This window comes from Neolamprologus brichardi, chromosome 20 (assembly GCF_056152115.1).
Source record: "Neolamprologus brichardi isolate AB-2024 chromosome 20, ASM5615211v1, whole genome shotgun sequence".
NCBI classification, from domain to species: Eukaryota; Metazoa; Chordata; class Actinopteri; order Cichliformes; family Cichlidae; genus Neolamprologus; species Neolamprologus brichardi.
Window position 1 is genome coordinate 5,808,470 of NC_142123.1, and position 12,000 is coordinate 5,820,469.

The following is a 12,000-nucleotide window of genomic DNA, read 5'->3' on the forward strand; positions in this document are numbered from 1 at the left end:
ATAATTATAATAATTATAATAATAATAATAATAATAATATAGCAGTATTAGCTTCCATTTATATACTTGTTGACAGATAGAGAATACAAATATGTAAATAATGCAATTACACATTAATTCCTTTAATTTAGCAGGGGAAAATAAATATTAAATGCTGTTAAACAAAATACTATTATTGATTAGCATATGCTACAAATGCACCATTTGGCCCACTCATTGGAGCTTTGGCGCCACTAAGTGGTGAATTGATAGAACAGATTCCTAATAATAAAGATAATAATGATTACTGTTTTCATCATTCTTTAGAAGCTTTTGTACGCCTGTTATTTTTAATATGTTCTCCATATTATCGGGTTATACGAGCAGCTTATGAGACCCAGTCATAGATGCTGGTGCATGATTGTGATTTAAATGAGCTGGATGAAAACCTCACATTATTATAACGTTTGTGAGCGTTTTATGTCTCGTAAAACGTTACAGAATACAGAATAGCGCTTCTGCTTGAAAAAAATAAGTCTCCGTCTTCTACGGGAAGTACACTAGGACATTCTTCCGACAGTACGGGGCAAGGTTGCCATGGTAGCAGTTGTTAAACACTGTTGAAGAGTAGCTAACTTTTGCTATTGTAGCTAGTACGCGTTACTTTCACGTGTTTTAAAAATACTTTAGTAATAATAGTAATAGTAATTTCCACAATTTCCTCTGTTTTTCGCGGTCAGGGCATCCATGTCAAAGTATAAGGTAAACAGAAAGAAGCGACATTGTTCCCATAACAAAGATGTGGATGTGGCATTGCCTAGCTGCTAGAGTTATAACTTACTTACGGGATACACAAGCTAATAATTTAATAATAAAAGCAGAAGAGTGCTGTTCAGTGTAGTATTCAGTTGTCTGAAAAACACACTCGTTGACCTTGGGTTATCCCAACTTTGTGGCCTTAACACTGAAATAAAATAGTAACACATGAGAGCCACAAATTAGGAGGAAGTTGGGGTTAGCAACTTGCCAATTCTGAAAAAATGCTTATTGACTACATTTTTCAACATCTTACAACTTCACACTCAATTAGCAATTGAGCTGGAAGTTGTCATGTGTTTGTAAAGCTAAATTTTGTCACTCCTCACAGCCACTGAGTTCTTTTTGCTTCCTTTACCTTTACAGGCATATGGATACAAAGGCTCATATGAAGAGCGGTAAGTGTTGTTCGTAATTTGATTGTACATTTAAAAATACATGTACTGGCAGCATTGACTGTGATGCAATGTTTCCTCAGGGAAGGAAGAAGCTGTGTGCGCTACAAATGTGGCCTGCCTTGTAACACCATACAAGATGTCTTGCACCAAAGACCAAACTGGATTGAAGTTAAAGAGTGAGTAGATTGATATTTTAGAAAGACTGTGGAATTATGTGCAGGATTGCATATATAGAAGGAAATCAGGAACATTCCCCAGAGAATGCTACAGCAGGGATGGATGGCAGTGGTGTCTTTGATCCTGCAGCTTTCTTTTCTCCTCCTCACAGTGATGGTGAGTGGGACTTCAACTGGTGTGATGTGGGATGGCTGAGGGAGAATTTTGATCATACATACATGGAGGAGCATGTAAGGATAAACCACTTTCGCAACCATTATGAGGTGAGTTATCATCAGCCTGTGGTTTCATGTAACTGTTAAATGGACATTTTAGTGGTAAACAAGTCATTTCCTTTGTTTCTATGTTTTGCACTACAGCTGACTCGCAAAAATCTTATGGTGAAAAACCTCAAGAGATACCAGAAACAGCTTGAAAGGGAGGTTGGTCGCATAGAAGCATCCAACTGTGATTTTTTCCCTTGCACTTTTGCAATGCCCAGTGAGTATCATCTCTTTGTAGAAGAATTCAATCGAAGCCCTGGCAGCACCTGGATCATGAAACCGGTTAGTTAAAAAAACAAGCAAAGAAAAAAACAAGTAACCAGGTTCAAAAACAACAAAAAAAAAAGTTTTTATGACCTCAGAAAGTAAAAATAAGTTATAACCATGCTGCTCCGATGCCATGAAAATATCTCTCTTTTGTCTAGGTTGGAAAATCTCAAGGCAAAGGCATTTTTCTGTTCAGAAAACTGAAAGACATCATAGAGTGGAAGAAGGTGGGGTTATGTAAAGAACTGGTTGTAAGCTAAACTGCTAAAAGGAGACATTTTGAGAGTCTGATTGATAATACTCACACAGGATGGTTCCCGCTCAGAGGAACAGAAGGACGGAGTTCAAGTGAAAAGCTATGTGGCACAGCGCTATATAGAGAACCCTTATTTAATCAATGGTAATGAGCATGCTAAAATAATACAATTTAATATAATTAATTTACAGTTTCATTTAACATACAATGAAAATTGACAATACTTTGTTTAGCAATGTTGACTGTTGTTGATGAGAAAATAGAGGCCCATATCCTTGCTTCATTACTTTTTATGCTTTTTTTCCCCAACAGGCAGGAAGTTTGATATGAGGGTCTATGTGCTGGTCACATCAGTATGTACTGATCCCTGTAGCTTGCATAGTTTTATATAAAATGAAAAATCTGCTGCATGTTAAAATCAGTTTGTCTCTCTTTCAGTATGTACCCCTGAAAGCCTGGCTGTATCGAGACGGCTTTGCGCGCTTCTCAGGCATTCGCTTTTCCCTCAGCAGTATTGATGACAAGTGTATCCCTTTTTCTGCTGTTGTTGATTTTTTATTTTTTTTTGCATTAAATTGAATGCTGATACATTTACTAATATACATTTAGCCCTGGGTTATCAGCATAATAAATTTAGGCTCTGTCTAATGAATTGTCATGTAAAAATACATTTTAAATAGCTCAGTTTGGCCACATTTCCGAGACTGTCACATCCTAATTTTCTTTTTTTGCTTTTGTCCATGTTGAATCCCATCAGTAAAGTTTTCTCCTTAGCACCTATTTTCAGATATGCATCTCACCAATGTGTCTGTTCAAAAAACAGCACCTGACTATGATCACGAGAAGGTGTGTAATTCAGGAACCTCAAAGAAAAAGAGCTCGTGTTACTTTTATGTTCTGAAACATGTCTGTTTTAAGCAGCTTTTATCTCTTTATTGCTGCATTGTTTCATCCAACGATAAGCAGGGATGCAAGTGGCAGATGCAACAGCTTCGAAGATACCTGACTGCGAAACACGGCAGAGAGGTGGTAGAAACCCTGTTTAAAGAGATGGACAACATCTTTGTCCGCAGTCTGCAGAGTGTACAAAAGGTCATTATTAATGACAAACACTGCTTTGAGCTCTATGGTTATGACATACTACTGGATCAGAACCTCAAACCGTAAGTCTATAAACACATGCCAACATAGTGCACTATCATATTTACGTGTATTTCTAAACATACACTACTAAACCATGCATGCCTACGCTTAAGAATTTTTGGGTTTCTCAATGGCCTGAAATAACTTGTATTACATATTTATAAAATAAAACTGAAATAAATACCTAAGGTAGGAGAATTCACTAGAAATGCATGAATAACCACAAACGAAATGCTCAGCATATCTGATAAGCTGAGAGCTGGGCTGGGCTAAATTACAGCACACGGATTAATTAAAGCACCTATGTCCACTGCAAATACTAGCCATCCTTAATGAACTGTTTGCTGTACTCGTGGATTGGCCCACAGTGGCATGAAAGTAAATGTTTGCTGAACATAATCAACCCTTCATCTTTTCCGCAGGTGGTTAATTGAGGTGAATGCCTCTCCATCACACACGCCCAGCTGTCAGGAGGATTACGAGATGAAATGCAGACTGCTGGAAGACACTTTGAATGTTGTGGATATGGAGGGAAGGTAAAGACCTCGTTCATATGTTTTTCCGTTTTGTCATTAGGGAGCAGAGTTCGAGGGCTTCCCTTTCCTGCAGTCATTTTATATGGTCTGAACCTGGATTATAGCACATTTAAAAGTTAAGAATGTGGGTGTGAAGAAGCACTTTTGAAAAGCTTACCAATATTAAACATCTTACTTCCATTTCCTTTTTTTGCATACTGCGTTCTAATGGACTGTTTTCTCCTTAGGCTCACTGGGAAGGAGAAAAGAGTGGGTGGCTACGATCTCATGTGGAATGATGGTCCTGTCTACAGAGAGGATGCCAACCTACAAACATTTGGCAGCTCAGGTTTCACAGCCAACACACACCTAGGTAGGCTAAATGTGCTGCTCTTGGGGTTTTTTTGTTCCTTTTCTTTTCGAGGCAACAGTAATTCCCATTCTAAGAACCTCTTCTTTGTTGCAGGGTGTGTAAACGACAGAGAGAAACAGCTTCGCCAGCTTCTAAAACCATTTCCATGCCAAAGGAAGGCATAATCAGATTGAGATTTTCTACTACAATGCTGCTACTCCAGTACTTAGTGTTAAAGATTGAATGATCAGGGTGGCATTGAGGGGTCTAATTAAGCGGCCAGCTACGGGGAAATACATCTCCAATGCTTTATACAGTTATCTGTGCAGATCTGATGCTTAAAATCTACTACAAACCATGTAACAACCCTACATTACATTCAACAAGAAATACACCAGTACAGAGGGTTTTTCTTTTGAATCCAATAATCAATGTGCTTGAATGGCAGCATGTGTTTGCATGCACAATGTCAATGACAAAAACACTTGTGAATCTGGCACCATTTCTTTAGGTGCTTCAAAGAATGACCAACAGACCAGTGCCGCTTGTGTGCAAAACATTTATTTCTATGCCTTACAAATACTCGCATTCAACATTGAGAAAATACTGTACATACCACAATCTTTCTGCGTGCATGTCGATGTAATGTACACATTTAGAACAACACTGCCACTCCAGGCCCCTTATCTATGGCTTTGATAGTTTACATAGATATTTAAGTTAAGAGGTGCAGTCAGAATAAGTAGCACATTTACATTGGTGTCGTGTTTTCATGAATCAAGTGCACATAGTAATCACAAGAAACAGATAAAATACTCATGTAAACACAGTGTCCTACAGACGTCAAGTATGGGATATGGAGGTGATATGTAGAACATTACAGCTTAGTAGCTATGATCCTCTGAACTTCCATTGAATCCTGGGAATGACACAAAGTTACATTCAGCTCTTTTTCTTTGCGTTTTTGTTTTGTGCGTGACAGTGTAAACAGCAATGATGATGGGGGGAAAAAAGAAGAAGAAGAAAGTACAAGTCAACCACAGCACTTCTGATAAATATAACTATGGCATATAAAATTTGGAAAAATATGCATTTACATTCGTAGCAAACATTACACCGTCTTCAATGATAGAAAGAGCTCGGCTCTATGCAAAATACAGTATATTATCATAACTACAATTCAAGCTGTTCAAACATGAAAAGCCCTTGTAACCGAAAATGTAAAACCATATCACAAATATATCTGGAACAGACCACATTACTGCAGTACCCCACCACTTACTGTGCCTCCTTTTCACCTAAACTTGCTTTAACTTAAAATGTGTCTTAAAACATGGAGGCACCAAAGGAACAATAAAAAGCAACACTGAGGAAAAAAAAAAATAAGAACATTGAAAACAAATACATTCCAACATTCAAAAATTGCACTGAAACAGCTATGGTCGTATTTGATGGTTGAAACATAGTGACCTCTGTTTATCTTCACTGTGGATTACTTATGCTGAAAACTGGCCAGCGGGACAATAAATGCTTATTTTAACATTAGAGGATTACTGAGCAATGACTGTGCAGTGCAATAGATTTACTTATTTATTTATTGTACACAAAAGCTTTACTTTTTTGAATAATAGCAGTGTTCAGGCTCATAGTGAGCCATATAACTATAACTGTACATTTGGAATTAAATGCAGCGTATATAGTTCTGCTCTATTTAAATGTCGAGTTATCTTTGCTGTTTATTTTCTGTATTCTAGCTGCACGATTGCTGATGGTTTCGACCTTTAAAGGCTGTACACCACTTACTGATTTAGCTGTACAACAGTTAGAACATGTTAGTATCACACAGTTTACACAGAAAGCAAGCATAGATTCAAGCTCCTGTACCGAGTAACCTCTAAGGAAAGCACTATATTGCAAGTATACAGGGGTTACTTTGCGACAAAGTGCACATTTTTCGCTTTGCCGCACTGCTTACTACTGACTGGGGCTTTGGGGAGAGAGGACAGGTCTTTAGCAGCTCTTTTCATGGCTGTTTTAGAGGCCTGGCCTACTGCCTCTGTCTTCTGCCAGTCCCTCTCCTCTTTCTTGGATGTCATGGTCTCTCTCTTACTTGCAGCAAAAGCACGTTTCTCTGCACCGGTTGCTTTCATGCCACCAGCCTCCTTTTTAACATCTGTCTCAGAGTTAGCTCTGACACGGCTTTTCCTCGCCTGACCTCTGCTGTTTGGGTTAGTGCCTGATTCCTGGGGTAGCTTACGGGCATTGCCTGCAGCCTGCATTTGCCTGTGGTGACTCTTTCCAGCTGAGGGGCTAACTGGGGTGTGAGCCCCTCCCACACTTCCACCTTGCCCTCCTGGGCTCCTACCTTCTGTGGAGGGAGCTCGGGTCTCACTGCTGCTCCTTTTTGTCGGTGCACCGGGTCTGGCTCTGCGCTCAAGCAGTGGGCTGAGTCGTGAGTGGCGCTGGTAGGCGTAAGCAGAGCAGCTTCCATTGCACAATGGGTAGCGAATGTGACAGTGAGGACAGACTGGAAAGCGGGAGACTTGGTGCTGGGTTGAGGCAGGTGATGGGGGGTTGTTGACGGGTGCAAATGGGAATGCTCGCTGGGTGTGCCGCAGCCCTTTTGGGGAGTTGAGTCGGGATGGTGGAGCTGTGTGAGGCCTAGGTTGATGAGCTGTAGTGGCAGAGGAGAAGGCCTGTGGCCTAGGGCGGCTCCCGGGCGCACGGCTGCTCTCTGCTTGCACCGTTTGAATCTGGAGCCACTCCAGCTGGAGGAGCTTCTCCAGGTACTTCTCTAAGGGCCCTACTGGCTTAGGCCGGGGGGCACCACGACCCTCTGTATGCAGAAACACTGCCAGCTGTCTCAGACTCCAACTGTTAAAGGGAGGAGGAAGAAAGTCTGGGTAACTGTAGCTGGGTTTCTCGTTCTCATCTTCATCACCCACTGCCCCATGGGGTCCCGGAAAGTCTGGGGGAAAGTCGCTAGAGTTGATGATCTCTGCCCGGAGGTTGAGATGGGGAGGGGTGCAGGGAGTACATGGGGAGGGCAGAACTGGAAGCCTCTCAGAGTCCGACAGATCACTTGCACTGTCTGTGTCATCATCCTTGTGGTTGTAGTGCTGCTGGAGTGCCTCGGGAGTGGGAGCTGGGGAGTGCATCAGGGGCTGAGCCAGTACTTGCCGTACTCCTGATATCGGAGAGAGAGGCAGTGAGAGGGCTCGCCGATTTTTTCCCATCCCCCCACGGTTTTGCTGGAGCTCGCTGCTGCATTGGGACACACGTTGATTTTCTCGCTTTTCCTCCTTCCTGTGTGCATAAGATTGCTTGCGGAGCTGAGGTCTCAAATCCCCTTCTTCATCGGGGCTGTAAGGAGACAGACGAGGAAAAGCTGTTGGGGATTTAGGGATTTACAAAGTAATCGCAAAGCATGCACACCCCCAACTCCACTCTTACCTGGACACTTTGCTTGTATTGCGTGTAGTGCAAGACTTCACTCTGGCACCTTTTGATTGTGCACCCTGTAAAACAATCTCTCATTACTTCTGCTTTATGTACACAGGTAGGAACTCATGAGGCAACACTATCTTGCTATCAAATAATAAAAATAAGAATGACGTTGTATACATTTACATCCCTTTAATTTATCAGGGTATTGTTTACATACCCTGTGCACTGTTGTCACCGTGTCCTTATCTTGACCTGGTCCTGGGAGACCATTTTTCATTTGGCCCACAGATTTCTTCGTCTTGTTACCCTTCTTTGAACTGCAAAAACATAACACGGGTTTGTTAGGATCGCCTTCGCGTCAAGGATACAAATAAAACGAAATAAAGAAAAAAAAACGTGCAATACCCGTCAGCGTAAACGAGGCCTACCTGGTTACTGTCCCGCTATTTTCGGTATTTTTCACCCGAATCTTCTCTTTGGAAACGACGCGTTTCAGCGTCGTGGATGCTGTGCGCTCCTGCATGATGGGCCCCATGTTGCAGCACAGTGGGGGATGATTGTTGCTTTCGAGTCCGACGCAGTTAAATCACACGGTAGCTAAAGAACCCAACCGACATCTCGGATCACATATTCCAGTCTGATAATGAGGCTAAAAACACCCATTTTCTCAAAAATGCTGCAGTGCATCGTGCGTAGATGTCAAGCGTCCCCTGTATCCGCAGGTTGAAACGCGTCCTCCTAATCTCCGTCGTATGGCCCCGCTGCTCGATCGCAGATCAGCTTTTATTTGAATCGCTTGCTGACAGCCGGCGCGTCTCCTTCTCCGATGTCGTCCTCATCGCCATTACAAATGCGAGACGGTGACACGGCGCAAACGCTTTGTTTGGCTCGCCGTCCCAGTCAGATAGGTTTGTTTACCTGCTGCTGACTGGTTCGCCTGTTCGTGTCGAAGCGAGCGTCAGCGGTGCATCATGGGACTTGCAGTTAAAAGCGCGCTGGCTTCATTTTAAAGCGTTTGCTGAAGCCCCTTTTTTGCAGAGTCTTGCTTGCAGTCGATAAGCAAATGGAGTGCACAAGATGGGATCCGATGAGGACCGTGTCCCAGAGAAGGAGTTAAACAGCGTGAACTCGCACCCGCTTCGTTTAAAGTACTCAATCACCCATGCGACGTCATTCTGGTCCGCGTGTAGTTTCCTGTTAACTGCGAGCACGTCAGCTGATCTGTATAGACCTCACGTTGAATGCATGTATGGGATGTTGGAGAGCGATGAAGGCAGTTAGCAGTTACAAATCAGGCTACGCGGTTGCGACCAATAACAGGCACTACACGCAGCACTGATAATACTACTCTGCATGGAGGATCGAGATTGGGCTGCTTCCTACAGCTTATACGTGACTGACTCTTCGCATCTTCACATGGTGAGGTGATGTCAACGTCTGATTGGAGCAAGTGATGTTAAAGGCAGTTTCAGGAATACTGCAGTCATTTAGAGAGGCAGAAAAAGACCGTATGCATGCATGCGGGCACGTACTCCCCGAGTACACGCCCACTCTCTACTGTTTAAACGTCAAAGTTGCTTTGTTGAAAGTTGCTTCACGGCTTGTTGCATTTAGTAAGCTGATGCTGAAGCTTATGCTTTTACTTCCCAACTTTACAGGTGAACTGAACCCCTGTTCTCACCACACATGGATAAAGGGTGGTTTATTGGACTTGAGAGGATTCCTCCAGCACAGTCTGAACAGAGGAGGTCGTGTGTTACTATTAACCTGACTGAAATGCTCCGGGCTGACAAGCCTAATGCGCAGAAGAAGCCAGTTCCAATCCGCCCCCCGAGCCCCAGAGTTTCGTTCCCAAAACAACAGTTTCACCGCAGTCTCTCCTGTGAACCTACGCCTAAACCCATCATCCGTCAGCGGTCGCACTCGCTGCCTTCTGCCACTGACAAGAAGAAGCAGTGCAGAAGTGTTGGCGTGCGGTTTGTTGACTCTTTGGGACTGGACCTGGAAGACGTCAAGATTTTTAAATCGGGAGAGGATCCACTTGTGCCCCATCATGTTACCTTTAGACTGTTGATGAGTGCAGAGATGGCAGATGGAAGGCATATGGAGATTTCTTTGCCATACCTGAAGCCAGCATTTGCCCAGCAACCTGGAGACCATCCAGGATTCCTGCATCGTCTCTATGAGCAGAAAGTTTGCCTTGAGAGAGTCCTGTGTTTTGAGTTGGGGGTCATCGGAATCACCCAAGTCCTCAATTTGGACTTTGAGAAAGATGTGACGGCTCGTTATTCTTTTACAGGATGGAAGAGTTGTGCAGAAGCTAAGGCCTCTTGGGTGTCCAGCATCACTAAGAACTGTGAGGGCAGAATGGGCCAAATTAGCTGCGATACATTTCGTTTTCATCTGCCTGTACCTCCATTCCTGCAACCAGAAGCAGTGTTAGAGTTTGCCATTCAGTACAAAGTCTGTGGTGCTGAGTACTGGGACAACAATGATGGAAAGAATTATAAATTAATTTGCAAGAACTACAAGCTCTCTGTGCCCAAAGAATGCGAGGATAGCATGGTGCACTTCACTTAGTTAGTATGCACACAAAAAGGAGAAGCGTTTGAGCATTAGAACACTTAATGATTACATGTAGCAATATCTATACAAAAAACACTCGGTAAACACATCATCTGTCAAGGCCGTTTGGGGTCATTTTTGCAATTTTTAACCAATCTGCATAAAAATTACATTTTTGAGCGTGCTACAGCTTGCCATAAAATCCTTTGGGATTTGTCTTTTTGGGGGGTATTTTATGTGTAATGTTAATGGCAATAAGATAAAGAAATGCACTGATGGAGGCATAACCGCACACAGGAAACTGTTCATGCTCTTAGTAGTGCTGGCATAATAGCAGTTTGAATAAAACACACACACACACACAAGTGCACTTACACCTGGTGCCAGCTTTACTGCCACTTGTATTTTTGTTTGTAAAAATTGCACTGAATTGTTATATTTTCCTAATAAAAGTTGCACTTCAGTGTGGGAACATCCCATACAAAATGTTTGGGTGAAAATGAAATTAATGGACTTCACAGTCCAGGCTTTCTACCAGCTGGATGTTGGTCTTCTGGACCGGTTTGCTGAGTTTTTTGGATCTGTATTTGGAAGTAATGCCATTGATACAGTGTACATGTTTCTCATGTGCTAAGCCATATTTAGCTTATGAAATGCAGGAGTCCTGCATCTCAAATGGGCTTGAAGATGCCTTTCTAAAAAAGCTGTTATGTATATTCCTAATTACAGAATACTCTAACAAACATATTTTGTAAATATTTCAGCTATAGGAGAATAAATGACTTTACTCTCGAGGGAAATGTAATGTTTTATATTTGCAAAAGTGGCAGATTCTAAGTAGCAGTAGGCCTACCACACTGTGAAAATACCCACTACCAGCTAAAATCCTGTATTCTAAATCTTACTTAGGTGTGAATATGCAAGTATTATCGCTGGAAACATGCTTCCTGATTGTGTTTTCCTTTTATATGTGTTGTTGTTGTTGAATTGCTGTTGCCCTGATACCTGTGTGTATTGCATTTCACTGCTGTAATGTTGAAAGTGGGGCTAAGTTTAATTGCTGCTGCGTAGTTTATTGCAGAACAATGGGTTCTATAGGAAGATGTTAGTAGGGTTTCCCAAAAATTGATTCTGTTCATCTAGACGTAGCGTTTTCAGTTAGTAGTGTTGTTGTCTTGTCAGAAAAACAACCATGTTTTTAGCTTTGTAAGTTTTTCTTTTTCTTTTTTAAAGGTGTTTAAATACACTATGAAGACAAAAGTATTGGGTCGCATGTCTCACTCTTTGAATTCATGTGTATAAAACCAAGCATCTATAGCCGTGTGTTCAAGCTTAGCAAACATTTGTAAAATAATTGGTAGGTTTGAAGAGCTCAATTTGAATTTGAGCGTTGTATTGTCGGCTTGTATTGAATAGAATGCCACATTTTTAAAGAGTAATTTCCTGGAAATTTTTCCCACCTAGATATTCCAACATTAACCGTAAGAGGTATTTTTGAAAAGTGGAAGTATTTAGAAACCACAGCCACCCACGAAGTGGCAGACCATATAAAGTTACACACCGGGGTTGCTGAGACTTGAGGCACATGGTCCCTAAAAGCTGGCAACGCTCTGCTGACTCAGTAAGTGCAGAACTCCAAAACTCCTCTAGCACTAACATAACACCAGGCGCTTCTTGATATGGATTTCATGGCCAAGCATCTCCTGTAGGTGTAGTTTATCAGGAAGATATCAAGTTAAAAATCACATGGGGAGGATAGTATAACTGGATAGAAAGGCAAGATCCTGAAAAGTAAGTGATAAATAAAGCAGTCAGACAACTG

The 12,000-nt window shown here is 42.0% G+C and overlaps 3 protein-coding genes across 4 annotated transcripts; 2 read left to right on the forward strand and 1 right to left on the reverse strand.

The window, feature by feature from the left end:
* The first annotated feature begins 575 nt into the window (after positions 1–575).
* Positions 576–4,560, forward strand: ttll9 (tubulin tyrosine ligase-like family, member 9). Of its 2 annotated transcripts, XM_006785509.2 has the most exons (14): positions 576–741; positions 1,162–1,193; positions 1,274–1,369; positions 1,522–1,633; positions 1,730–1,915; positions 2,059–2,127; positions 2,210–2,300; positions 2,469–2,509; positions 2,595–2,682; positions 2,944–3,002; positions 3,123–3,319; positions 3,722–3,835; positions 4,063–4,187; positions 4,281–4,560. In XM_006785509.2, exons 1-14 carry the CDS (start codon positions 727–729, stop codon positions 4,349–4,351), a joined length of 1,296 nt encoding a protein of 431 aa, XP_006785572.1. In that variant the 5' UTR covers positions 576–726; the 3' UTR covers positions 4,352–4,560. The 2 variants fall into 2 exon arrangements, with proteins under 2 accessions (XP_006785572.1, XP_087689799.1); XM_087833673.1 differs by having other exon boundaries at positions 2,944–3,319.
* Positions 4,561–4,711: 151 nt separating this feature from the next.
* fam217ba (family with sequence similarity 217 member Ba) lies at positions 4,712–8,752 on the reverse strand. Its single transcript, XM_006785508.3, has 4 exons — positions 8,042–8,752; positions 7,831–7,930; positions 7,620–7,684; positions 4,712–7,529 (listed from the first exon to the last, which is right to left on the reverse strand). The coding sequence occupies exons 1-4, from the start codon at positions 8,146–8,148 to the stop codon at positions 6,095–6,097; spliced, it is 1,707 nt and encodes a 568-aa protein (XP_006785571.2). The 5' UTR covers positions 8,149–8,752; the 3' UTR covers positions 4,712–6,094.
* Positions 8,745–11,426, forward strand: ppp1r3da (protein phosphatase 1, regulatory subunit 3Da). Its single transcript, XM_006785507.3, has 2 exons — positions 8,745–9,032; positions 9,272–11,426. The coding sequence occupies exon 2, from the start codon at positions 9,300–9,302 to the stop codon at positions 10,191–10,193; it is 894 nt and encodes a 297-aa protein (XP_006785570.1). The 5' UTR covers positions 8,745–9,032; positions 9,272–9,299; the 3' UTR covers positions 10,194–11,426.
* The last annotated feature ends 574 nt before the right edge of the window (positions 11,427–12,000 follow it).

What these genes read in the sequence shown, in the direction of transcription:
- ttll9 (XM_087833673.1), top strand. An exon ending in AAAGGCTCATATGAAGAGCG is followed by an intron (nt 1,194 to 1,273) that starts GTAAGTGTTGTT and finishes ATGTTTCCTCAG; the next exon opens with GGAAGGAAGAAGCTGTGTGC. An exon ending in CTGGATCAGAACCTCAAACC is followed by an intron (nt 3,320 to 3,721) that starts GTAAGTCTATAA and finishes TCTTTTCCGCAG; the next exon opens with GTGGTTAATTGAGGTGAATG.
- fam217ba (XM_006785508.3), bottom strand. Translation starts at nt 8,148, where the DNA reads ATGGGGCCCATCATGCAGGAGCGCACAGCATCCACGACGCTGAAACGC. An exon ending in AATAGCGGGACAGTAACCAG is followed by an intron (nt 7,931 to 8,041) that starts GTAGGCCTCGTT and finishes ATGTTTTTGCAG; the next exon opens with TTCAAAGAAGGGTAACAAGA. An exon ending in AATACAAGCAAAGTGTCCAG is followed by an intron (nt 7,530 to 7,619) that starts GTAAGAGTGGAG and finishes GTCTCCTTACAG; the next exon opens with CCCCGATGAAGAAGGGGATT.
- ppp1r3da (XM_006785507.3), top strand. Translation starts at nt 9,300, where the DNA reads ATGGATAAAGGGTGGTTTATTGGACTTGAGAGGATTCCTCCAGCACAG.